Source organism: Suncus etruscus, chromosome 11 (genome assembly GCF_024139225.1).
Source record: "Suncus etruscus isolate mSunEtr1 chromosome 11, mSunEtr1.pri.cur, whole genome shotgun sequence".
Classification (NCBI taxonomy): Eukaryota; Metazoa; Chordata; class Mammalia; order Eulipotyphla; family Soricidae; genus Suncus; species Suncus etruscus.
Genome location: NC_064858.1, coordinates 54011675 through 54037185, shown reverse-complemented (window position 1 = coordinate 54037185; position 25511 = coordinate 54011675). Strand labels below are relative to the sequence as shown.

Here is a 25511-nt window from a genome sequence, read left to right as displayed (position 1 = left end):
TTAGTCTGTTTAGATATGCTAGATCATCCTGATTCAATCGTGGAAGATTATGAGTCTATTAATTTGTCCATTTCTTCAAGGTTCTCTTGTTTTGTGGCATAGAGTTTCTCAAAGTAGTCTCTATTGCCCTTTGAATTTCTGTAGTCCAGTGGTCCTCAAACTTTTTAAACAGGGGGGCAGTTCACTGTCCCTCAGACCGTTGGAGGGCTGGACCATAGTAAAAATAAAAACTATGAACAAATTCCTATGCACACTGCATATATCTTATTTTGAAGTGAAGAAACAGAAGGGGAACAAATACAATATGTGGCCCACAGGCTGTAGTTTGAGGACCACTGCTAGTCTCTATAGTTATCTCCCATTTCATTTCTAATCTGTTTATTAAATTTCTCTCTCTTCCTTTCTTTGTGAGGCTTGGTAGTGTTTTATCAAACTTGTTTATGTTTTCAAAGAACTAACTTTTGCTTTCATTGATCTTTTGGATTGTTTTATGTGTATCCACTTCATTTATTTCTGCTCTAAGCTTTGTTATTTCCTTGTGCCTACCTATTTTTGGTTCATTTAGTTGGTCACTTTGTAACTTTATAAGCTGTGTCATTAAGTTATTTATATAGGCCCCTTCTTCCTTCCCAATGTGTGCATGCAAAGCTATAAATTTTCTTCTTAGTATTGCTTTCTGGTGTCCCACAAATTCAGATAATTTGTGTGTTTATTCTCATTTTTTTTTCAAGAATCTTTTGATTTCCCCTTTTATTTCATCTTTGACTGACTGGTTGTTCAGTAGTGAGCCATTTAATTTCCAGGTGTTAAAGTTTTTCTTCTGTGTCCCTTTATAGTTCACTTTTAATTTCAGTGTATTGTGATGTAAGAAGGTAGTCTGTGCAGTTTCTATCCTCTTGATTTTATAGAGGTATGTTTTATGGTCCAGCATGTGGTCTGTCCTGAAAAATGACCCATATATATTGGGAAAAAATGTGTATCCAGTTTTCTGGATATATATAATGTGTATCAGTTTTCTGGATATATATATACATACATACATACATACACATATACTAGGCCACTTTCTTCCATTTCTCTTTTCAGAGCTGGTATATTCTTGTTGCATTTCTGCCTGATTGACTTATCAAGGGGTGACAGGGCGATGTTGAGGTCTGACACTATTATTGTGTTCTATTGATGTCTTCTTTCAGATTTTTCAATAATTGTATTAAATATTCTGCTGGTCCATCATTGGGTGCTTATATGTTTAGGAGTGTGATTCTTTTTATTGTTCATATCCCTTGATTATTATTATTATTATCTTTGTCCTTTATAACTTTTCTAAGTCTAATGTCTAGTGTCATCTAATATTAATATGATCACTCCATCTTTTTTAATATAAAATCTTTATTTAAGTACCATGATTACAAACATGATTGTAGTTGGGTTTCAGTAATAAACTGAAAATCCCCCTTCACCAATGCAACCTTCTCACTACCAACGTCTCTCCTTCCTCCTTCCCAACCCCTGCCTATATTCGAGACAGGCATTCTACTTCTCTCATTCATTAAGATTATTATGATAGTTGTTAGTGGAGTTATTACCCTAACTACACTCACCACTCTTTGTGGTGAGCTTCATATTGTGAGCCAGTCCTTCTAGCCCTCATTTCTATTGTCTCTGAGTATTATTACAATAATGTTCTTAATTTTTCTTAAAACCCATAGATGAGTGAGACTATTCTGTGTCTATCTTTCTCCCTCTGACTTCTTTCACTCAACATAATAGATTCCATGTACATCCATGTATCGGAAATTGTCATGGGATTTAGAGCCATCTTTTTGTGGGACTTTGGTGTTTCTCTTGGTCTGTTTGTCTTAAAATAGATCTTTATTTTTTTCCCCTCTACCCTCATTCCCAAAGTAGACCTTTCAGTTTTTCATTTCAGGGTGGTTTTGACTCCGTAAAGTTTCTGAATGTTTGTCCCTGAAGTTATGTGTAATTCCTTAAGACCTGAATGAGAGCCTGGCTGGGTGCAGTATTCTAGGCAAAGCATTCATTTCATTGAGTTTTGTCATTATATCTCACCACTGCTTTCTGGCCTTGAAGGTTTCTTGTGACAGATTTGCTGTAAATCTTAAGGATGCTCCTTTGAATGTAATTTCCCTTTTTGATCTAGCTGCTTTCAGTATTCTAATGCTATCTGTGGGATTCGTCATTGTGACTAGGATGTGTCTTGTGGTGTATTTCTTTTTTCAGGTCTCTTTTAGCTAGTATTCTTTGAGCATGCAGGATTTGGTTGCATGCAGTCTTTAGCTCTGGGAGTTTCTCTGTAATGATATCCTTGACTGTTGATCCTTCCTGGGGATTTTCTTCCTAAGTCTCTGGGACTCCAATGATTCTTATGTTATTTCTGTTGAATTTATCAAAGACTTTTATTTTCATCTGTTCACATTATTTGAGTAATTTTCCCATTGTCTAATCATTTGCTTTAAGGCTCTTTTCTAATCCCTTCTGTTGTAGAGAATTTTATGCATCTCATCTTCCAGTTCACTGATTCTGTCCTCAGCTTCTGTTACTCTGTTGGTGAAGCTTTCCAGTGAGGTTTTCATTTCACCTATGAAGTTTTTAGTATTGTTATTTCAGTTTGGAGGTTTTTCATTTTTATTTTTACATCCTCTTGATTTTTATTTGTGGTTTGTTCAGCTCGTTCCATGCTTTCTTTGAGTTCTTTGAACATCCTCCACATTTTTTCTTTAAACTCCTTATCAGAGAGGCTAAATACGTGTTCAGCACTCTCAGGTCCTCAGGGCTGCCATTTTCATTTTTTATGCTTGTTGGAGGTCTGTGTTGTTTCCCCACTGTGATACTTGTAGTGTAGTATTTTCTACGTTTTGTGCTGGGGTTCATTGGCTAAGAATTGTGCATGGCCGTGAAACAAAGTAGAGTGCCTTGGTTCCTCTGGTTCTACCCTTTTTGGGCAAGGTCAGCTCACCTCTGTTGCCAAACCATCAGGAACTCTTTCAACGTGGTTCACAATTACTGCAGAACCCTTTCAAAATGGCCCCTGTGTCTCCTTCTTAATTTTATAGAAAAATATAAAAATATGTTTGTCTTAATGTAGATCTTTATTTTTCCTTCCACCCCATTCCCAAAGAAGATCTTTTTTCTGATTAATATTTTTATTTAAACACCTTGATTACAAATATGATTGTAGTTGGGTTTTAGTCATGTAAAGAACATCCCCCTTCACCAGTGCAACATTCCCATCACCAATATGACCTTTCAGTTTTTCATTTCAGGGTGTAAAGTTTCTGAATGTTATTTGTCTGTAAAGTTCCCGAATGTTGTTTGTCCTTGAAGTTATGTGTACTTCCTTGAGACCTGAATGTGAGTCTGGCTGGGTGCAATATTCTAGGCAAAGCATTCATTTCATTGAGTTTTGTCACTATATCCCACCAATTTATGAAACAAGATGGGCCACGCTGTCTCAAAGCTTCAGAGAAACTGGCTACACCTGCCAACAACATAAGCCTTCCCTTTCAGACTGTTAAACTATGCTGAGAATTCAAATGATACCATGCTGTAATAACTTGGTTCCCCTGCCTCACCACCTAAAGGTGAGATGAAACCAGAAGACATTTCATGACACCTTGACTTCAACTAGGATCTGTGCAAAAACCAAGATCTCTAATTACAGAAACCTGACTGCAACAACCATGATTTAGGAGAGCCTTTCATGGGACCATGAAGAAAGACTTTAGTTTTAGACAACTTCCAGAGCCTGTAGTTGGTCTGATGACAATATGCTTCATGGATAGGGACACCCTGTTTTTAGGCCAAAGGTTTTCTCTTTCTATTTTCTGCAACTTTTATTGCACCTATGCAAAATAACTACTACCCCTTTTTTATCTTTTAAATAGGGGTTCCTGCTTTTTCAATGAAAACTTGGGAAACAAATTACTTTGTTTTATTTCATAGCTCAGTGTTCTGAATGTAGATGATCTACCCCAATCTGCCAGAGAATGGGAAAAAGTGTGTACTCGAGGACTGTGGTCTAATAGCTACTGTGTGAGAAACTCAAAAGGAGAGCATGCTAGAAAGGATGAAAGAAAAGTCCGAGGATAGTGCTTCCCTGGGAAAACTGAGCTCCAGGTGGCTGAGAAAAGCTCCAGGACCATTTCAGTAGGCCTGGCCAAAGCTCAGTGGAAAGCTCTTCCCCAAGGTGTGGTGGAAGGAACTGTGCTCAGACACTACATTCTAGAAGTGTCTGCAGTGGCATTTTATTACATCATTTTGCCCTGGAGCAAACACCCGAACTCTAAAGTCCACAGCAGGGAAAGAAGAGGTGAATAAAATTCAGACTCTTCCTGTTTGTAAGAGATTTCTACTCTGAGAAGTTAGCAGCAGACTGTTCTGTTTGATAGGAAGAAAATGGGCGGTTCTAACCTGCATAGTTGAAGATGGTACAGTTGGAGGCACCATGGCTACTAAGCCCACTAGAAGGTTCTGCCCAAAGTCACACTTGAATGTTCGCCTTGATTGTACTTTTTGCATGAGGGGTACTCCCTAACCCTTGCATTGTTTTAACTAAGCCCTGGTACCAGAGAAGGGCTCTCTCTCTCTCTCTCTCTCTCTCTCTCTCTCTCTCTCTCTCTCTCTCTCTCTCTCTCTCTCTCTCTCTCTCTCTCTCTCTCTCTCTCTCTCAGTAATAGACAGTCCCAGTAGGTAAAGAGACACCTCAGCCCTTTCTTTCAGTGCCTATCCCTCCATCACACAGCCAATTGGCCATGGAGAAAAGTACTAAAACTTGACTTTCACAGTCCCCCAATTGATGCTGTTTCTATTACTCCTCAGCTACCTTCCCCCAACTAGTTTGAAGTACAATGGATAATTATATGTTTATTACCCTCCCATTTCCATTAGCTCCCACTGGACTATGTGAGCAATGAACTCTCCAGCAAAGAAAGTGTCTTTTTTCTTTTATTTCAATGAATTCATTGAATTTATAACCTTTGGCTAGACTCATAGGGAAAAGAGTTAGGTGCCACAGTTGAAAACTCAGAAATTTATTATCTATTCCATTTTGGAAACCCAGTGAATCAGGGGTTCTGATTTAAGAAGGAAGAAGCAGAAAACAACCTAATTAAAAATGAGCCATGGGAGCTGGAGCTATAGCACAGGGGTAGAGCCCTTGTCTTGCAACTGGCTAACCCAGGTTTGATCTCCAGCATCCCATATAGGCCCCTGAACACCTCTGGGAGTATACCCTGATCACTGCTGGGTATGACCCCCAAAGGAAGAGAAACTTGAATAAAACTTGCCATTGAAATATTGCAGATCAAGTTGCTCCATGAAGAGGTGGTCCCATGAGCAAAATACATGCCTTGACTTGTGTGAGGCCCTGGGTTCACTCCCTGACACCATACATTTGCATGCAAACACACACAAATAAAAACCTCACATAAAGAACTGTTGCATGCCAATCTTCCATAATGCCATTTTTATTTCTGCCCTGACTGCTTCCCACCCCAGACTATCTTCCCTGGCAGTTGAATTAGGAACAACATATTGTTGGCTTTGTTTTTGTTGTTGTTTTTGTTGGGTTTTAATGTCAACTTTGAATGGAGCTTATGCCATTCTTTTAGGCACAAGAAAAATTTTGGAACACTTGAATAAACAAATGCCATTGTTTTTATAGCACCTACTTGTCTAAGAGCCTCTGAGTCTAATGACAAGCTCATTAAGTATGTACACTATTCCCTCAGCCCTCTGCCTGCCCCCATGTAGCATGGGCAGCTACCGTAAGCCTTGGGCAGGCTGATACCTCTGGGGAACCTGTCTGAAGGGGCCCCACCTCTCAAAAATAAAGACTTAGCCTGAGGATATACTATCTTCTAGCATGTGGGAGAAGCTCATTTTCAGTCCCCCCAACATCATTATCACTATAAAGTGTCTCTACTGGATGGGTAGGAAGTGGCCAGATTCTTTTTTTGTTGTTTGTTTGTTTGTTTGTTTGCTTGTTTTTATTTTTCACACCTGGTGGCTCTCAGGGGTTAGTTACTCTTGCTCTATGCTCAGAAATCTCTCCTGGCAGGCATGGGGGACCATATGGGATGCCGGGATTCGAACCACCATCTGTCCTAAATTGGCTGCATGCAAGGCAAACACCCTACCACTGTGGTATGTCTCTGGATGGCCAAATTCTTGATGCTGATAAGTGGTGGACAGAATTGATCTTCCCTCATTTTTTCCTGAGGCTTTGAAAAGTTAAAAAATACAAGTAGTAAAAAAAACACACACACACACACACACAAGTAGTAAAAAACTACTTTTTTGAGTCTCCTCAGCATACTGAGATGTAGAAGCTCAGCAACAGGGAGAGTCTACTGTAAGTGGAGTACACCCCTCTTCCTCATTAAATTGCCACCTTTGCGTGGATGGAAGAGCCCCCAGTTGGCCTTTGAGATAGGTAAAGAGATTTTTCTGGGCACTTCCAAGGCCCCATCCAGATTGTCCTGAGCTTGGACTCCCAAAAGCCATAAAGAACTGTTCTCTCTGCCATGTAGTACTGCGGTACTGAGATCCCAGGTCATTTCTGCACCCCAGCATCAGGAGGATAGCAGGAAGTTCTGTTCATGACACCTCTAATACCAACTATCGATAGGAATGATGAGCCAGAAAGATGGTACAGCAGTATAGCAGGCTCTTGACTTGCATGAAGCCAACCTCAGGGAAACAGTGGAACCACCTGCATTTCCCAGAGCCCCACAAGGAATGGTCCCTGAGTGCAGAGCCAGGAGTAAGACCTGAGCACCACCATGTGTGGCTACCCCCAGAATTTTAATTTATAATTATGGTCTTAGGTGCCAAGTATGATCATTATTTTATTGTAAAGAGGAGGCCCTAGACCCCTCCTGGTGATTCTCATCTCAGCCAATCAGACAAGTATTTCCATGCAAAGGCCTCAGTCTGTCATACTGCTTTTATGCTAGGGATACCCCCAAGTAACTCTGGCAATGTGCAGACCTCTGGGGACACACTTATGATGCTCAGTGAACCAGGTGGTATCAGGGATTGAACTGAGTTTACTCCACCTGCATTTATTCTCCAGCTTTCAGTCGGTATAACTAAGCATCCGATATTGTTAACATTCAGTTAATAGAGAATATTTTTGTTATCTTATGTTTCTTGTGCTTAAATGGTAAGAAGAGAGGAATAATAGTTTCAATTGTGGAGGGCTGGGAAATTATTCACAGGATGGAGCATGCACTTCACACAAGAGAAGTCCTAAATTTGATCCCTGGCATTGCATGTCCTCCCAAGCTGTGCTGGATCCTGACATGCAAAATCAGATCCTCACGACTGGCCTGAATATCACTGGGAGCAGCCCCTGTTCCATTTCCCTAAATAAGGTTTGGGGAGCTCCCTCTTCCTATGCAAAAAGTTTCAAATGGGAGAGGAGGCTGAGCACTTACAAGACAGCCTATCTCCTAGCAGAAGTAGATGTTCCCAAACTTAGGAGTAGGGGATAAAAGGAAAATCTTGATCTTTGAGGCTCCTGTCACAAATTTCCATAAGTCCTTGACAAGACAGCCATAGACATATGGCCAGTGGAAGCCTGGCCCTCATTTCTCCCAGGATTCTCACAAGGGCGCCCAACACTAGCTCGCTGACTGGCCCTTTCCCTTCGAGCACTCATCCATCCCATTCATGAGAACTGTACCTTCTCCAAGTTACTTCCTAAAGAACAAACCTCCTAGCAGCATCACCCTAGCAGTCAGGATCTCTATAAGCATATACCTGCAGTCCACAATCAAGAAAGATTATCACGTAATCATACTCTACTGAAGAGCATCAGTCCTGCATCCTGAAAGCTGGCAAGAATCAGGGTGTTAGTTGGCATGATGTAGGTTGTTCAGTGACATAGAAATGACAGACCAGGGAGTCTGTGAGATAGGCTAGGTTATGTCACACCCAGGTTTGATCCCCACAACCACTTATTGTCACCTGAGCTCTGCCAGGAATAGTTCCTCAACACAGTGCCAGGAGGAAGTCCTGAGCACTGCAAGGTGTGCCCTGCCCCATAATAAACGACCAAAAATAATTAATTCCAAACCACCCAGGAAGTTGGCCTTTTATGATCTAGGAAAGGTTCTTAAATACACAAAAGGCCAATTTTGTTAGAATTTGAAGGTGGTCTTTGATGCCTCATAATGGTGAGTCCCCACTATATGCACTCCAAACTCCCTAATGTTTTGGCAAAAGGTAATGGGTAAATAGATCAATATAATCTGTCACCAATTGAACTGATGATGGAATCTCTACACACTATTGATATGGTATCTTAAAGACAGTGTTGGTCTTGTTATTCTAAAATGCATTTTAAGGGTCTGAAGAGATAACCCAGTGAGTAGGGTACTTGATTTACATGTAACTGGTCTGATTTTGATTTCCAGCATCCAATATGATTCTGTGAGCCCACCAGCAGTGGTCCTCGAGTTCAGAGCCAGGAGTAAGCCTTAAGTACTGCCCAGTATGGCTCAAAACAGACAAAAAAATTGCATTTGGGTCAAAGTGATAGTACAGCAGGTAGGGCATTTGCTGTGCATGTGTTTGGGTTTGATCCCAGTATCCCATATGGTCCCCCAAGCCTGCAGGAGTAATTTCTGAGCACAGAGCCAAGAGTAACTCCTGAGCACCTCCGAGTATAGCCTAAAAGAAAGAGAAAGAAAGAAAGAAAGAAAGAAAGAAAGAAAGAAAGAAAGAAAGAAAGAAAGAAAGAAAGAAAGAAAGAAAGAAAGAAAGAAAGAAAGAAAGAAAGAAAGAAAGAAAGAAAGAAAGAAAGAAGAAAGAGGGAGGGAGGGAGGGCGGAGGGAAGGACGGAGGGAAGGAAGGAAGGAAGGAAGGAAGGAAGGAAGGAAGGAAGGAAGGAAGGAAGGAAGGAAGGAAGGAAAAAGAGAAAGAAAGAGAGAGAGGGAGGGAGGGAGGAAGGGAGGGAGAGGGGGGGAAGGAGGGAGGGAGGGAAGGAAGGAAGGAAGGACGGAAGGAAGGAAGGAAGAAGGAAGGAAGGAAGAATGAGGGAGGGAGGGAGGAAGGAAGGAAGGAAGGAAGGAAGGAAGGAAGGAAGGAAGGAAGGAAGGAAGGAAGGAAGGAAGGAAGGAAGGAAGGAAGGAAGGAAGGAAGGAAAGCATTTTAAGACTCATTCCTTTCTAGTTTCATTTACTTCTGGAATAAATGCCATCTTCATGCCAGAAGAAGACCATGGCACCAGTTTTAAAACCATATCTTGCAATCACTGTTTATGACTTCAGTTTTATTCTGAGATACTTTTGACAAGGCATGGCAGGTCACATCAACATACAAGGCATTAGTGAAGAGATTCTTAATTTAATTTTTTAATGTGTTAATTCTGTAATTGCTTGCCAACCACAGCTCTGGAGAGTGAGGGACATGAAGTACTTGCTGGGGGTTGGGCATTTGAGGAGCATTTTTGGCATTGATGGGTGTACGTGGAACATTGTATTGCTGACAAGTTATTTTAAACTGCAATTAAAAAGTAATTGGGGTAACTAAAGCATTGAGGGCTTTAAATCTATGACAACTGCAAAAAACATAAATGAGATATTAGAAGATAAGAAATGCAAAATTCAGTAAAAGTTTCTGCTTTTTAAAATATATTCTAGCAGCCTTTGCAGCAAAGTGAGGCTCCTGGGTTATTTATGTTTTGGGACAGCAGTGCCTAAAAGTTCCCTCACCTCTACCTCCCACCAGGTAATTTCAGAGATTGGCCAGGATGATAGGACCAGGAAAGAAGAGTAGACTTGAAGAAATGGTATAAAATAGACATGGTATCACAAAATTATTTTAACATAGTGTGGTGTGGGGTTGAGCGAGGTTGCAGTGTATTTGAAAGAATCTAGTTAGAATTCTAGTTAGAGATGCCCAAATTTGCACTCTGCTCTACCATCTGCTCCGTATAAGGCACTTTACACTGAGTACCAGCTCCCCATCTACTTCAAGTTCCCCAAGACAATACTAAACCCCACACCGCCCACTGCACTGGGGCTACCACCAGGAAAGTGTTTTTTCCTCCAGACCCTGCCTCCAAAGGCATCCAAAACCTTGAATGTGAAGCTCACACTTCTACACCTTGGCCTCCATCAAACCTGCAAGAGAAGTGAGCACCTCAAAATGTTCTAGTGTCAGCCCAGTGGGGTCACAGGAAATCTGACGGACAGTTGCCTAGAAGCCCACCAGGCTCAGTGAACCTGAACAGGAACACAGAAGGCTCAACTAGCACCAACCATGGCCCAGTAAATCCTCAGACACTGACTTTAGTATCACCATGGAGAGACGCAACAATTATTAAAAACTGACCCTAGGGCCGGGCGGTGGCGCTAAAGGTAAGGTGCCTGCCTTGCCTGCGCTAGCCTTGGACGGACCTCGGTTCGATCCCCCGGTGTCCCATATGGTCCCCCAAGCCAGGAGCAACTTCTGAGCACATAGCCAGGAGTAACCCCTGAGCATTACCAGGTGTGGCCCAAAAACCAAAAAAATAAAAAATAAAAAAATAAAAACTGACCCTAAAACTGATCTAAGTTGTGATATTCCATTTGCCTTTGTGTTATAACAAAAATATGAAGTAAATCTGTACCTAAAAGAGGACAGGCTAAGTTAGTGGGTGAAAAATTGGGGACACTAGTGAAGGGAAGGTCACACTGGTGGTGGGATTGATGTTGGAACATTTAATACCTAAAACAAATGTATTATGAACAACTTGTAAATCCCAATGTTTAAATTTTTTAATTTTAATCAAATAAATATTAAGCCTATAAGAGAGCTCAGTTGGATGCTTCTGTCCCTAGCTTTGCATTGTGCTGGGAACTACGGAAGGGTTAAGACAGCCGAGGCACCATGTTTCTAACTCCATAGGCCGATGGATCTGATGAAGAAGTAGGGTAGTGGTGGAGAAATAATATACCAAGCAGTGAGGAAAGGATTAACTGGAGTCAGCCTGCTTTTTTCTTCATGACCTTTCTCTCTGCCATGTGCTCTCTCTGCCATGTGCTCATTCTCTCCTGCCCAAAAGCCAGACTCTTCTCTTTATTATCCAGAACCCCACCCACCAGGGTGGGGGAGGTCCTGTAATCAAGGTGGGCTTTTACAGACCAAAAGAAGAGGTTAGGGAAAAAGGAAGTTGGGGGAAGGGTTCAGGGTTCACCTTACTGAAAACCTTGGCCATTTGTGTCATTTCCTCCAGAATATAATTGCCGAGCATGAAATTCGCAATATCTCCTGTGCTGCCCAGGACCCAGAAGATCTCTCCACATTTGCTTATATCACAAAAGATTTGAAGTCCAATCACCATTACTGTCATGTGTTTACTGCCTTCGATGTGGTGAGTAACTGCCCTCTTTGAACAGATGAACTGCTTCTGCCACAGTGTAGCCATGTGTATCTGGATTTCTTGTTTGAAACACCAGTTTGCCATTATAGTACAAGCTTAATTTGTTGAACAGGTATGAGAGGAGACCTAGGAGCATAGCTCAGGGGCAGATATGCTTGCCTTGCAAGTGTCTTGCAAGGTGAACCCCCTTTAGTACCATACAGTACCATACAGGGTCATCTGACCTCTGCCAAGGAGGCCCTCCTAAGCTCATAGAACACCTACAAGTGTAGCCCAGGCCTTCAAAAAAAATAAATTAAAGAAAGGATACCTAGTATAAAGTATTTTTTACAGATCAGCTTTTCTGAGCCTTTTCTATATTTTTGCTTATCCTTTAGCTTTAGAATTTTACTTCTGCATAGAATCTCAATTATTATGGTTTAGCTAGGAACTTGCTTTCTAGATTTGAGGAATTCCGTTCTCTGGGACCCAAATACAGTGAATATCTCTCAACCTCCATTGTCCTTCACTGTAAGTTTCTCTGTAGCTATTACAAAGCACTAGGGCATAATAGTCTGTGTGTTAGGAAGAAAAATTAAATATTGGTGCTTCGTACAGTATTTGTGGTTTTCTGCACTGAATTAGAACCAAATCAAGCACCTACCTATTGTAATTGGAAGCAGCAAGGTTTAGTTCATTTGTTGATTTAATAGTCTTGCAATGATGTTCTGAAAGTTTTACACCACTGTCTTAGCATTAAAACTAGCCCATTTTCACAAACTTGGGAAATGAAGGTGATGCTAGAAAGATGCCTTAATGTGCCCTTAGAAATCAATTAATGTTCCTCTACATTAGTAGAGACATATATGCCCTCAAAGTGGTACATGGTACCTGAGAGATCTTTGATACTGCATATCAGTCATTCTGCATTCAGAGCAGGCAGAAAAACCAAAGGTGACTTTAACCATGAAATCTTCTGAATCAAATGAAGTTGAACGTGTAACTTTATTCTACTTTGCTCAATGTATTTTAAAAACACGTAGAAATTATGGTTTTCTATGTTCTCCAGAGGTCAGCCCAGAGTTCAGTGCCATAGATAGGAGTGCTGGAAGCGCTATGACCAGTTCTGGCACATATCTGCATATCACAGTTTCCATATATCACAGCATCCGTATAACATAGCCATTATACACAAAATTTATACCCTCTTGAGGTAAAAAAAAAGTGTTTGCATCAAGCACCAATGTCTGAAGATTGAAAGCAGGAGAGAGAGGTCAGTAATCTAACTCAATGGTAGAGCACTTTCTTTGAATATATGAGTCCCTGGGTTCAAAGTCAAACTCCGCCAAAACAAAATAAACATCTGACACCAAAACAATGTTCAGATGCATTTTCAAAATTCTCTTTGAGGAGGCATGAGGAGAAAAATTCTAAAGTGAGGTGTGGCAACAATACTGACCACAGACTAGAACCCTCATGGGCCACTCTAAAGAACACATGTGCATGCATGCGTGCATGAGGTCATGGTACTGTTTAAAGGCAGTCCAGATGAGTTTTCAGGGACCGAAAGTGGAAATTGTCAGTGCCTTAAACACAACTTGTGAAAAACAATTGTTTATGCAAACAGCAAAATTCCTCTGTTCACCTGAATTACTGGTTTAAATGAATCACTTTCCCTGTGGGAGCTGGGTTGGAGTCCTAGAAACACAAACTGATGGGGTCACATGCTGACTCTGCTACCTGCTCTCTGATCTTCCATGAACTTTAGGACCTTTCTGAATATGGATCTAACTTGTGTGGCATTTATGCCTCCCCTGCTTTCATCAGGTTTGAGAAGGAAAAAAAAGTGAGAAAAGTGCCACAAAAAGCATCAGTGTTGGTTCCATCTGTACATCTTCCCTTCCATTGTTTACTTACATCATGGGGACCACCTGGCCTTCCTTGCTATATGGAATAAGAAAGATAAATTTGCTAGACAAGAATTAACAACCCAAGTTTTCCCCCACTGGTCTTTAAAAGAACTGAGGAAAATAGAAGCAATAAATACATAGTATAAGCAAAGAAAACAGAAAACATTGACTGCTAATCTGCCTTTGGCATATTGTTTCTCTGCAGTATTTTCAATGACTGTCACAAATATTAATTTTCCAATACTTTTCAACCTTGCATAGTGCAGCATTTCTTTCTAAATAAGGTTTTTAAGTATAATTTCATAGCAGTATTCCAGAACATTGTTCTCTGTATGAGCTAAAAAAATCAAAGCTAGTGCCCTCTGCCCCCTGGAGTTTTTTTCAGCTTTTTATTTATATTGCAAGTTTACTGAGGTGATATAACAGTGGCAGGAAAGAGTCAACATTTATGCTTTATGTCTATCAATGTCTCTGAGTCATTTAGAAAATGTAGAGCATTGCTTTATCATTTATCTTTTCATCCAGATGTTTGATGTAAGGTATTTGATTTGCTAGTTTAGGATTCTGGTGTCTCTGCCAAAAGATTTTCATTTCACACTACAAATCCACCATTTTAATCTTCTTTGGGAGAACACAGTTTTTCTACCTTCAAAAATAGTAACATGGGCCACCAGTCTTGACCTGGGCCTTTGAGCCATTTTGAGATGCAATTAGCTTTGCTAGTACTAAAAAAAAAAAAAAAAAAAAAAAAAAAAAAAGCCTCTTTGTGGATTTTGTATCTTTATCTAGGACAGTTCAATATTCAGTCAAGTCCTGAAACCTTACAATCTTTGATATTCGTTAGTCTCTTGGGCTGTGTAAATGGGGGTAAAAAGTGTATGTTGAGGTGGAAAGTAATATCCCAAGTGTATATTTAGTCTTTTAGCTGATCTAAATAAGTACATAAATATTTGAATTGCAAAGTTAGTGCTGCTTCTCAACTTTTCACCTTTTTGAGTCATATGACTTTCATTTTTGTTTTTTGGGGGTACACCCAGTGGTGCTCAGGATTACCCCTGGCTCTGCAGTCAGAAATTACTTTTGGCAGGCTCAGGGGGCCACATGGGATGCTAGGGGTCAAACCCAGAATGGCTATGCACAAGGCAAATACACTCTCGACCATGCTATTGCTCCAGCCCCTCATAAAATTTTTTTATGAATATCTGCTATGATGAAGAAACTCAGTAATTAGGGTATTTTTAGTTATGTAGTGTGAGAGTGGAAGTTCAGAGCATTCTCCGATACGGATCCCCCAGTGTGGGAAGGGAGGCAAAGACCCTCTGAGCAGCTGGCATGTGCATCTGACAAGGTGCAGGTTCTAGTACTTAACTGTCAGACAGCACCAGGCCTTTGCTTGGCTCTCATAAGAGCTAGGAGTCAAACACTTCCAGTTTCCTAAGCTCACCTTGTTAACATTGTCTGGAGAGTGCCTCAGAGGACTGGTACTCTGCCAAGAACTCAAGGAAATGTTATTCTTTATTGTTTTTTGCTACTTAGAACCTAGCTAGCTTCCCTGTGCGATAGTTTTCCTTTTAGATCTCAGGGAGGTGAAATAAAAGGACTAGAGCAAAGATGGAAATGGGGCCCTTTCCTCAAAACTAGTAAATGTCATTTTAGCCAGCTCTAGACCAATATGTGTCCTGAACAGAATTACTATGGCTGCGGATTCCTCTCACATGACTTGCTAAGAAGATCCATGCACTTCTCACCCTGCTCTCTACGGAACCCAAAGCTTCCCAAATGCCACCTTTCAGGCAGACAAAACTTGCATGAGAAGAAGGCACAGTGGAGCTGGAGGGAAAGAAGGATGTTTTCTGAGACTGGGAGTTGTGAGGGTTCAAAGTTTCAAAGTCAGGAGCTGGGAAGCTGACTCAGTGGACTAGAGAAGGGATGTTTTGCATGCAGGAGGCCCAGGTTCCAGCCCTGCACCAGTCAAACCCCACCATGCAAGTTAGGATGTGGTGGTGGGTGTGGTGGGGAGGCATCTTGGTTAAAAATATCCAAGGTTGCATACATTCTCTTCACAGAGAAGAGAGAATTAGCCAGGGTCTAACTGCACTCATGGCTTTGAATGCTATTTAAAATAAAAATAAGCCTTTCATATTTTAAAACTATTGAATGTAGTCTTTCCCGGATTTTAAAAATAAATCCCAGTGCCTTCAGAAGAGAATGCGGCAAAATCTTTCTGATCTACCCATTTTAGCACTGTTATTTAAAAATCCTGCTGATCTGAAGAATAATCCATTGAAGAGGCAGACCTTGGTTTTCCGTCCCCATCTTTTACCTCTAGAGGTCTCCAATCAGTCCTGAAAAACATATTCCCTCCCATAAGCCAGCCGCAGGGGGTCTTGTTCTCTTGCCTGAGAAAGGTTGATTCTATGCTCATGTTTTCTGTGTAAGGGTCATTTCTGGTGGTGCTCAGGAGCTTATTACTTGGAGATGGTTGCTCCTAGCAGTGCTCAGGGCTCTCAGGGCTGGTGGGAGTCAGAAGTCTAGTAAGGGGGTGGCTCTGTTGAACATGAGCCTGGTGGCTTCTGCCTCAGACATGTAAAAGGCCATGTGAAACAGTGTAGGATGCGATCAGCAGTTTCATGGCAACACAGGGTAGGGCAGAATTCAAGCCCCACTCGGACTGTGCTGGGAGCTGCCCACAGGCTTTCCTTTCCGATCTGATGAAATGAGGAGAGCGGAGCCTTTCGTGTCTGTGCTCAGACGCGCCCCCTGGTGGTGCTTTGGGCGAACCCAAGAATCTAACTTGGAGGCCTGCAAGGCCCCATCTTTAAAACAATCTTTATCTTTGTCAGTGAGCTGTCATTGCCCTGAAACATGGTATTCATTTCAGGTGCACCGCACGGTCCTTGGATGTAGACATGTATGCACAAAATGATCGCAGTAAATTAACTTCCATCACCCCCCAGAGCGACACATTTCCCTTACCTTGAGGACTCCTGAGATTGACGCTCTGAGCAGCTTTTCTGACTCTCTCAACAGGCTGCACCTTACATCCTCAGACTTGTAAAGGAGTGACCCGAACTGTGTTCCTGGGCCCGTCTATCTTTCCTTTCTAAAACACTGGGGTTCTTTCTGTATTAAGAGTTTCCGGTTCTGGGACTGGAGAGATAGTACAGCGGTAGGGTTTTTGCCTTGTACCCTGCCCAACGGATGGACCCAGGTTCAATTCCCAACATTCCATATGATCCTCTAAACCTGCCAGGAGTGATTTCTGAGCACAGAGCCAGGAGTAAGCCCTGGACGCTGCCGAGTGTGATTAAAAATAAAAATAATAATAATTAATAATAATAATAATAATAATAATAATAATTTCCAGTTTCTCATGGAAAATACTTATGGCTTATATATCTAAGATTGAACTAAAAGGTGCTAAAGAACATCGGTGGTGATTTTGAAGGCTGGTGGTTGACTGATAACTACATAAATATGGTGGTGCTCTCCAAGATCTCTTTTGTGCTGTTACTTTTTTCTTCCTCTAAAAATGACACATAGTTTATTGTAGTATGACACTAAGATAATTGACAAAACATAATAAATGTTAAAGTTCAGGCTGGAGAGGAAGTACAGCAGGTAAAGCACTTACCTTGCCTGAAGCCAACCCAGCGTTGATTTCTGGCACCACAGGAGTGAACCCATAGCACAAAGGCAGGACTAATCCCTGAGCACCACCAGGTAGAGTTCAAAAGCCAAAAAAAAAAAAAAGTTAAAATCTCATGGGGTCTTTTAGATTGTATTATTGTCTCTCCCTGGGTCATCTGGAGCTTAGAGTAGCAGAGACTGTAAAGTAGAAGCTAGTTCAGGCCATGTACCACTGAAAATCCTCCAGTGGACAGCAGGAGAGACCTGCCCAGGAATGGCTCCAACTGAACAGAAAAGGTAGCATCGCCAGCCTATAGCCCCTGACACCTGCACCTTGAGAAAGGGAGGGGAGGGAAGGAAAGAGAAAAGAGGAGAGGGAAAAGGAGGGAAGGGAGTAAAAAGAGGGGGAGGGAGGGAAAGGAGGGATGGGGAAATAGAAGGAGGAAGAGAAAGGAATGGGGACAGAAGGAGGGAGGGAAGAAAAAAGAAAGGAGAAGAAGGAGATAGGGAAGAAAAGGGGAAGGAAGGGGGAAAGAGGAAGAAAGGGAGAGGACGGGGAAAAGAAGGAAGGGAGGGGAACTTGGAAGGAAGGAGGGAGGAAAGAAGAAGGGAGACAGAATGAAGAAGGAAGAAAAGAAAGGGAGGAGGTAGAGAAGAAGAAGAAGAAGAAGAAGAAGAAGAAGAAGAAGAAGAAGAAGAAGAAGAAGAAGAAGAAGAAGAAGAAGAAGAAGAAGAAGAAGAAGAAGAAGAAGGAGAAGGAGGAGAAGGAGAAGAAGGAGGAGGAGGAGGAAGAAGAAGAAGGAGGAGGAGGAGGAGGAGGAGGAGGAGGGGCCGGGCAGTGGCGCTAGAGGTAAGGTGCCTGCCTTGCCTGCGCTATCCTTGGATGGACCGCGGTTCGATCCCCCGGCATCCCATATGGTCCCCCAAGCCAGGAGCAACTTCTGAGCGCATAGCCAGGAGTAACCCCTGAGCGTCACCGGGTGTGGCCCAAAAACCGAAGAAGAAGAAGAAGAAGGAGGAGGAGGAGGAGGAGGAGGAGGAGGAGGAAGAGGAGGAGGAGGAGGAAGAGGAGGAGGAGGAGGAGGAGGAGGAGGAGAAGAAGAAGAAAGAAGAAGAAGAAAGAAGAAAGAAGAAAGAAGAAGAAGAAAGAAGAAGAAAGAAGAAAGAAGGAAGAAGAAGAAAAGAAGAAGAAGGAAGAAGAAGAAGAAGAAGAAGAAGAAGAAGAAGAAGAAGAAGAAGAAGAAGAAGAAGAAGAAGAAGAAGAAGAAGAAGAAGAAAGAAGGAGGAGGAGGAGGTAGGAAAAAAGGAAAAAACCATCTTTAGAGAGTCACAGTAAAATTCCTTCTTGGAGTTATGCCATGCCCAGCAATGCTGGATGCCATTCCATTGAACCCAGGCCCTTGCATATGCCAGGCATATCTCTATCTCTTAAGCTCTTAAACCAGAGAGATAGCACAGGAGGAAGATTCACTAGCCTTACAATGCAGCCAACACTGGCTTGAGATTAAGCACTGTCAGTGGTCATTCCTGAGCATAGAGCCAAGAGTAGACCCTGAGCACTGAAGCATCATTGAAATCACTGCTTGAGCAGTGAAGGGGGACTCAGGAGTAGGAAAGACAGTCTAGAAAATCTCTTTCCTGTAGCCCTTTTACCAAAGTAAACCAGATTGAGACCTGCAAACAGTACAAGTAGTAGAGCACATGTCTGGGAAGTACAAAACCTACAGTTCAATCTGCAAGCACTGTCTGGTCCCCCCGCAAGCACCACCAGCAGTTGCGCCTGTTTTAAAAGTGGATGAATGAAAGACAGATGGTGCTGTTTTTTTTTTTTCCTGGTGGACAAGTCCTTCCATGATGGGAAAGAGAGAGGGGCCTATAGTCTGGTTTCAGAAGAGCAGGTGACCACAGAGTGTAGGTACAAGGCTTCTATGGAGAGCTTGGAATGTTTTAAGTAAGCAAAATGTGATTTATTTAGTAAGCAATGCCCAACTGTGATTTATTTAGCAAGCAATCCCAACCTCCTTTCTTGGTCTTTTGCTGCACTAATGTGCAGCCACTATTTTGGGTGAGATAAAAAAAAAAAAGTGAAACCTTTGCAAATAAAGTAGAATGTTCTGTTATGTTTGAAAATCTACATTTGAAGACCATCTAATAGCATGGAAAAACCAATCATGATTTAATGTTGCATGAAAAAATAATTCATGAAACTTCTCATAAATTCTAACTTCGCTTTAAATTCACATATATAAATATTCATGTAGCATCTAAATCTCTTGCATATAAAGATATAAAAAAGATGTACCAAAAGTTAGCAAGGGTACCTCAGTAGTGGAATCTCAGCAGTGAAATTTTACAGGCCATTTAAAAAATCTTCCTCATCTATTTTCATCTTTATCCCACTGTAGCCCTGGTATGATTAGGAGAAGAGTGCAGTCTCTTAAATCTTTGAGTTCACTGAAATTGGCCTTAAAGAAGCCTTCTGTCTGGTCCAGCTGATATCAAAGCAGACAAGCAATCTTAGCTGAATGCCCCATAGTTGTTTCTTAGTGCTGAAAGCTGCTGATTAAACAGAATTTATTTCTATAAATATGAGCTATCAAGATTAATTCTTGACTGGTACAGAAGTGAACTAACTATAGGTAGTGCTAAGGAGATGTCAATGAATTCTGTGAATATGCCCAGAATATTCTCTAAGTTATTTTTACTTTGAGACGTGGGTGATGCAAGTTGTAGATGAAGCTTTCCTTGGATCTTAACAGTGAGAAGTACAAGCAAAATACAACTGAAAGAGAAATAAGGTTTCTTCTGGGACCCCATGGAGAATCCCATTGGAAAAACACTGGATTTGTCATGAAGTCCCTGATGGCATTGCCTTGTTTCTTCTGCACATGTTCCTCCAGCCCTCCTGTGGGAGACAGGACAGAAGGAAAGACTTAGAACCTGCTCTGGGCAATTTTCACCCTTTCTTTAACTTAAGGTTTAAGCCCTTTTATATTAGGGACCTAACAGGGAGATTTCTTTTTCATTTTACTTTTTTTAAATTCATCCAGCAAACAATTGTTGGAGCAACTGACATATACCAGGCCCTAGAGATTCAAAGACAATGAGACTGAGATTTTCAAACAGTTCTATCCACTGAGGGTTGGACCTCTAAGAAAAATTCCTAATAAGAAAACATGCTGTGGGGCAGGAGAGATAGCATGGAGATAAGGCTTTTGCCTTGCATGCAGAAGGATGGTGGTTGGTGGTTCGAATCCCAGCATCCCATATGGTCCCCCGTGCTTGCCAGGGGCGATTTTTGACTGTAGAGCCAGGAGTAACCCCTGAGCACTGCCGGGTGTGACCCAAAAACCAAAAAGAAAAGAAAAGAAAACATGCTGTGAATAAAGCTGTCCCCAAACCAATGTAGACACACACACACACACACACACACACACACACACACAAACACATACCTGCCCCTGGGTGAGGCAGCTGTCTTAGCCTAGAATCAGAAAAAAGGATTCAGAGAAGGTTCCTAGAAGGAAGAGCTCTGCGGTGAGGTGTCAGGGATGAGCAGGACAAAGAACCAAAGAACATACTGTGTTGCCAAAAGATTTGCCAAAACCAAACTAATGAAAGACTAAACATTTGGTCATTTGAACTAGCCTTTAGAAGAGTGTTTGAGTAGTGATGTGCCTTGAGGTAAAAACCAGCCCCTAAGCCATTGCATCAGGTGTATTGGTGAGCACGGCTGGCTCATCATGTGTTCCTGGCACCAACTATATCTGCGTTTCTAAACTGAATCCCTAGTGGTTCAAGGGAAAGACAAATATGGCTCCTAATCTGAAGAGTACTGAGGCAGTCTAGTTAGAAAGGGATTAAAAAGTCTCCTGGAAGGGCCCGGAGAGATAGCACAGCGGCATTTGCCTTGCAAGCAGCCGATCCAGGACCAAAGGTGGTTGGTTCGAATCCCAGTGTCCCATATGGTCCCCCATGCCTGCCAAGAGCTATTTCTGAGCAGACAGCCAGGAGTAACCCCTGAGCACTGCCAGGTGTGGCCCAAAAACCAAAAAAAAAAAAAAAAGTCTCCTGGAAAATGAAGCCATGAAATTTGCTCATGCATGGATGGATATAGATATTTCTGAGCAAAATGAGTCAGAAAAAAAGAGGAATAGACATAGAATGACTAAAATCACTTGTGGGATACAAAAACAAAGATAGTATGGTAATAATATTCAGAGACAGGAGAGATGAGGGTCAGATGGACTAGAAGGAAGTTTGCCACTAGAGAGGGGCACATTTAGGAGAGAAAAAGGACCACTGTTGGCCATGAGAGTTGGAAATGTTTACTCTGGGAGATGGAAGGAGGTAAAGTGATGTGTGTGATAGTCCTTCAACAACAATATTGTAAACCACAGTGTCTAAAAGAAAAAAATAAGAGCGAGAGAAGAAAAATATCTGCCACTAAGGCAGTGGGGGGGTGGGAGGAAGAGGAGAGGGAAACTGGAGACATTGGTGGCAGAAAATGTGCATTCATGAAGGGCTTTGGACATTGTATGACTGAAACTCAAACTTGAACAACTTTGTAACTGTATTTCACAGTAATTCAGTTAAAGAATTTATTTATAAAAATTAAATTAAAGGGCCAGAGCAATTGCACAGTGGGTAGGGCATTTGCCTTATACATGGCTGACTCAGGTTTGATCCCCAGCGTCCTATATGGTCCTCCAAGATCACCTGGAAGGATTTCTAAGTGCAGAGCCAGGAGTAGCCCCTGAGCACTTCTGGGTATGGCCCAAAAGCAAAACAAAAAAAAATTTTATGTGCCGAAACAATAGCACAGTGGTAGGGCGTTTTTGCCTTGCATACAGCCAACCCTGGATGGGACCCCAGTTCGATTCCTGGCATTCCATATGGTCCCCTGAGCCTGTCAGGAGCAATTTCTGAGCAGAAACAGAGCCAGGAGTAACCCTTGAGTACTGCCGGGTGTGACCCAAAACCCCCCCTCAGAATTTTTTTAATTCTCCTGGACCAATCCCTGAAGTTAGAGCCCACTCAGTGACAGTAATGGGGTTGGAAACCCCTGTCGATCCAACAGTACTGGCGTAGCAAATCTCTTCTAGGCCTTCCCAGCACAGAGATGGCCTTACCATAGTCTTGCCTGTGCTCACACCTGCTTCCAGGGGAGTGGCATCTGCCAATCCCTGGTACTTGAGAATAGTCAGAGCTGACTGCAGCTTTCTGAGGATATGGAGCGACCCTATTTATGTCTTCCTTTCATTTCTGTCCTACTATAATGGAATGGTGGCAGTTTTGATTTTTATTTATTTTTAGTGAATACATTTGTTAACAGAATCTCCATTAGGTACACAGTTACAAAGTTGTTGAAGATTGAGTTTCAGTCATACAATGTCCAACAGCCTTCACCAGTGCACATTTTCTACCACCAATGTCCCCAGTTTCTCTCCTTCCTTCCTTCCTTCCTTCCTTCCTTCCTTCCTTCCTTCCTTCCTTCCTTCCTTCCTTCCTTCCTTCCTTCCTTCCTTTTCCTTCCTTCCTTCCTTCCTTTTCCTTCTTCCTTCCTTCCTTCCTTTTCCTTCCTTCCTTCCTTCCTTCCTTCCTTCCTTCCTTCCTTCCTTCCTTCCTTCCTTCCTTCCTTCCTTCCTTCCTTCCTTCCTTCCTTTCTTTCTTCCTTCCCCCAGCACCCCCCTCTCTCTCTCACACACACACACACACACACACACACACACACACACACACACACACACACACACACACACACACACACTTTAAATAGTAATCTAAGCAACCCTCCTGGCTAGACTAGCAGAACCATCCCTGTGAGGATTCCCTTTTACCACATAGTTTCACCAGGAGATGGAGCTGCGAGTCTAGTGGACCTTGCCAATTGTTTTGGCATCCATAGATTAAACTTAATCTCTAACAGATGTTTAAGGGACTATGCAGATGCCATTTATACCATCTCTTCAGGAAGGGTTTTGAGCAGCCCACATGAACGTTGCTAAGCTCCACGTTAGGGATATGTAGGCTTGCAGACAGATTCCGTCCAAGGGAAAAGGCTTCATGCGGATGTGCTGAGCAGAGTTCTGTGTTGTTTGGGGAGCTAAGCTGCTAAATGGTCTCATTTATAGAAACAACTGGATGAGGAAATATAATCTAGTAAAAGGGGAATGCCTAAATCACTCTTTTTGTTTGTTTGTTTTTTGGGTCATACCCGGCAACGCTAAGGGTTTACTCCTGGCTCCACGCTTAGAAATCGCTCCTAGCAGCTCGGGAGACCATATGGGATGCTGGGATTCACACCAATGACCTTCTGCATGAAAGGCAAATGCCTTACCTCCATGCTATTTCTCTGGCCTCCTAGATCACTTTTAACCCCAGAACTTAGGGAGGAGAAGGGCAGAGAAGGAAAGAAATCAAGGTGGGAAGGAAGAAGATAAGAAAACGAAGTAATGGGGAACAGTGTTGAGGATTTGGTTATATATATTGGTGTTGGGGGGAGAGTGATAATAGCTACAAATCCAAAGCTACAGACTCAACAACACTGAAAATGTGAGATCTAAATTGCAACACTAAACTTTGTAATATGCCTATCAAGGAGGCAGTCAGGAGATCTGGGGGTACAGATCAAGGGGTCTAGAGGATGAGGGAATATTGAGCATATGATGATGGAAGTTAACACTGGTGTTAGGATTAGTGTTAAAATATTATATGCCTAAAACCTTCATTATCAATAACTTTGTAAATCAAGGTTCTTTAAACTTGTTTAATTGGCTTTAGAAGTTTCTGGAGGCTGAAGCAAATATATGCTCCCCTTTTTCTTGTGAAAAGAGCATGAACCATCCTCTGGAGAAACATGACTCAGGTACAAAAGACCTTTTGGTCTGGCATCTTAGGAGATGTGTGTGACTTCACCCACATATTCATAGTGAGTCTCCAAACTGCTTGACTGTTTCTGGAGAGTCTCCAGCAAGGTGAAGGTAGAGCAGCTGCACACCCAGAAAAATCAGTAAAGCAGGATTTCCCAGGGCCACAAGACACCCAACTAAGCTGAATCAGATCTCGATTTGAGTTTTGACTCAGGTGCTGTAAAGGTGACCAAGTTAATCTCATTGATTTTGAGTTTCTCACCTGTAAGATGAGGACTGTTGTTTCCTAAACAAAGAGACATTGAAGGTTTGAGTCTCCATGTCAGGACCATCTCCTAGAGAGCAGTGCCAGGCAGTCGTTGCTGTTACATTATCACCTTCCATCACAAGAGCAGAGGGCATTGGTTTCAAGTGATTTGAGTTGGAACAGAGATCAAGACTATGACAGCTATGTCAGTATACTTACGTCTGTTTCTCATTTTATTGGGCTTAGAAGGAACTGGTCCACAGAAAATTCAAAAGTGGCCCTGTGCTTAGAAGAAAGGTACTGGAGATCTGAGTTATAGGAGGAACTGGGTGTTTCTAAACTTCAGCAGAGTCAAGGTTAGAAATGCACACAAGGAATGTCATAAAGTACAGTAAATGCTAAGACACTGGATTTAGCAACACCATGGTGAGATATAACAGTTTTTCAAATTGACCTGTGTTGATCCAATATGTAATAATTCCAACTGCCTTTGTGTTATAACAAGCAAGACTAAGTAGTGTTTGTTCCCACATGGAGGAAGGCTGTAGTGGCAGGTGGGTGAGTGGGGACAGTGGTGAAGGGAAGGTCACACTGGTGGTGGGATTAAATAATAGCCAGACTCTGGAAACAACTAAGATGCCCTTCAACAGATGAGTGGCTAAAGAAACTGTGGTACATATACACAATGAAATATTATGCAGCCGTCAGGAGAGATGAAGTCATGAAATTTTCCTATACATGGATGTACATGAAATCTATTATGCTGAGTGAAATAAGTCAGAGAGAGAAAGATCCAGAATGGTCTCACTCATCTATGAGTTTTAAGAAAAATGAAAAACATTTTTGCAATAATTTTTAGAGACAAAAAGGAGGAGGGCTGGAAGTTACAGCCCACTTCATGAACCTCACCACAAACGAGTGATGAGTTTAGTTAGAGAAATAACTACACTGCGAACTATCCTAACAATGAGAATGTATGAGGGAAATAGAAAGCCTGTCTAGAGTACACGTGGGGGCGGGGTGGGGAGGAGGAATATTTGGGACATTGGTGGTGGGAATGTTGCACTGGTGATGGGGGGGTGTCCTCTTCTATGACTGAAACACAACCACAATCATGTTTGTAACCAAGGTGCTTAAATAAAAAATATTATTAAAAAAAACTCAGCAAAAAAAGTTTAAAATTTAAATTTAAATAAATTTAAATAACTTAACATTAAAATTTATTAAAATATTAAATGCCTGAAATGACTGTATCATGAACAACTTGTTAAATCATCATGTTATAATAAAAATTAGAAAAAAAAATGGCATGCAATGTGAAAACTCACCAAGTGTCTAGATAGCCAGTCCACAGGCTCATGCAGGTGAACCTAGTAAACAGACAGCTGCAAGCAGGGCTGGGTCTCTGGGTAAACAAACCCACACCCTGTGCCTAAGAATAGAGATTCAGAGCCCTGGATCATGATCAGAAAGATGCCCAT

The 25511-nt window shown here is 41.9% G+C and overlaps 1 protein-coding gene across 1 annotated transcript in view; it reads left to right on the top strand.

Annotated features, from left to right (window-relative positions):
• ANKS1B (ankyrin repeat and sterile alpha motif domain containing 1B) overlaps positions 1-25511 on the top strand; it is a 1587094-nt gene that overhangs the window by 1546446 nt on the left and 15137 nt on the right. The window contains 1 exon segment of the mRNA XM_049782864.1: positions 11246-11383. Within this exon segment, the coding sequence (XP_049638821.1) occupies positions 11246-11383 (138 nt within the window).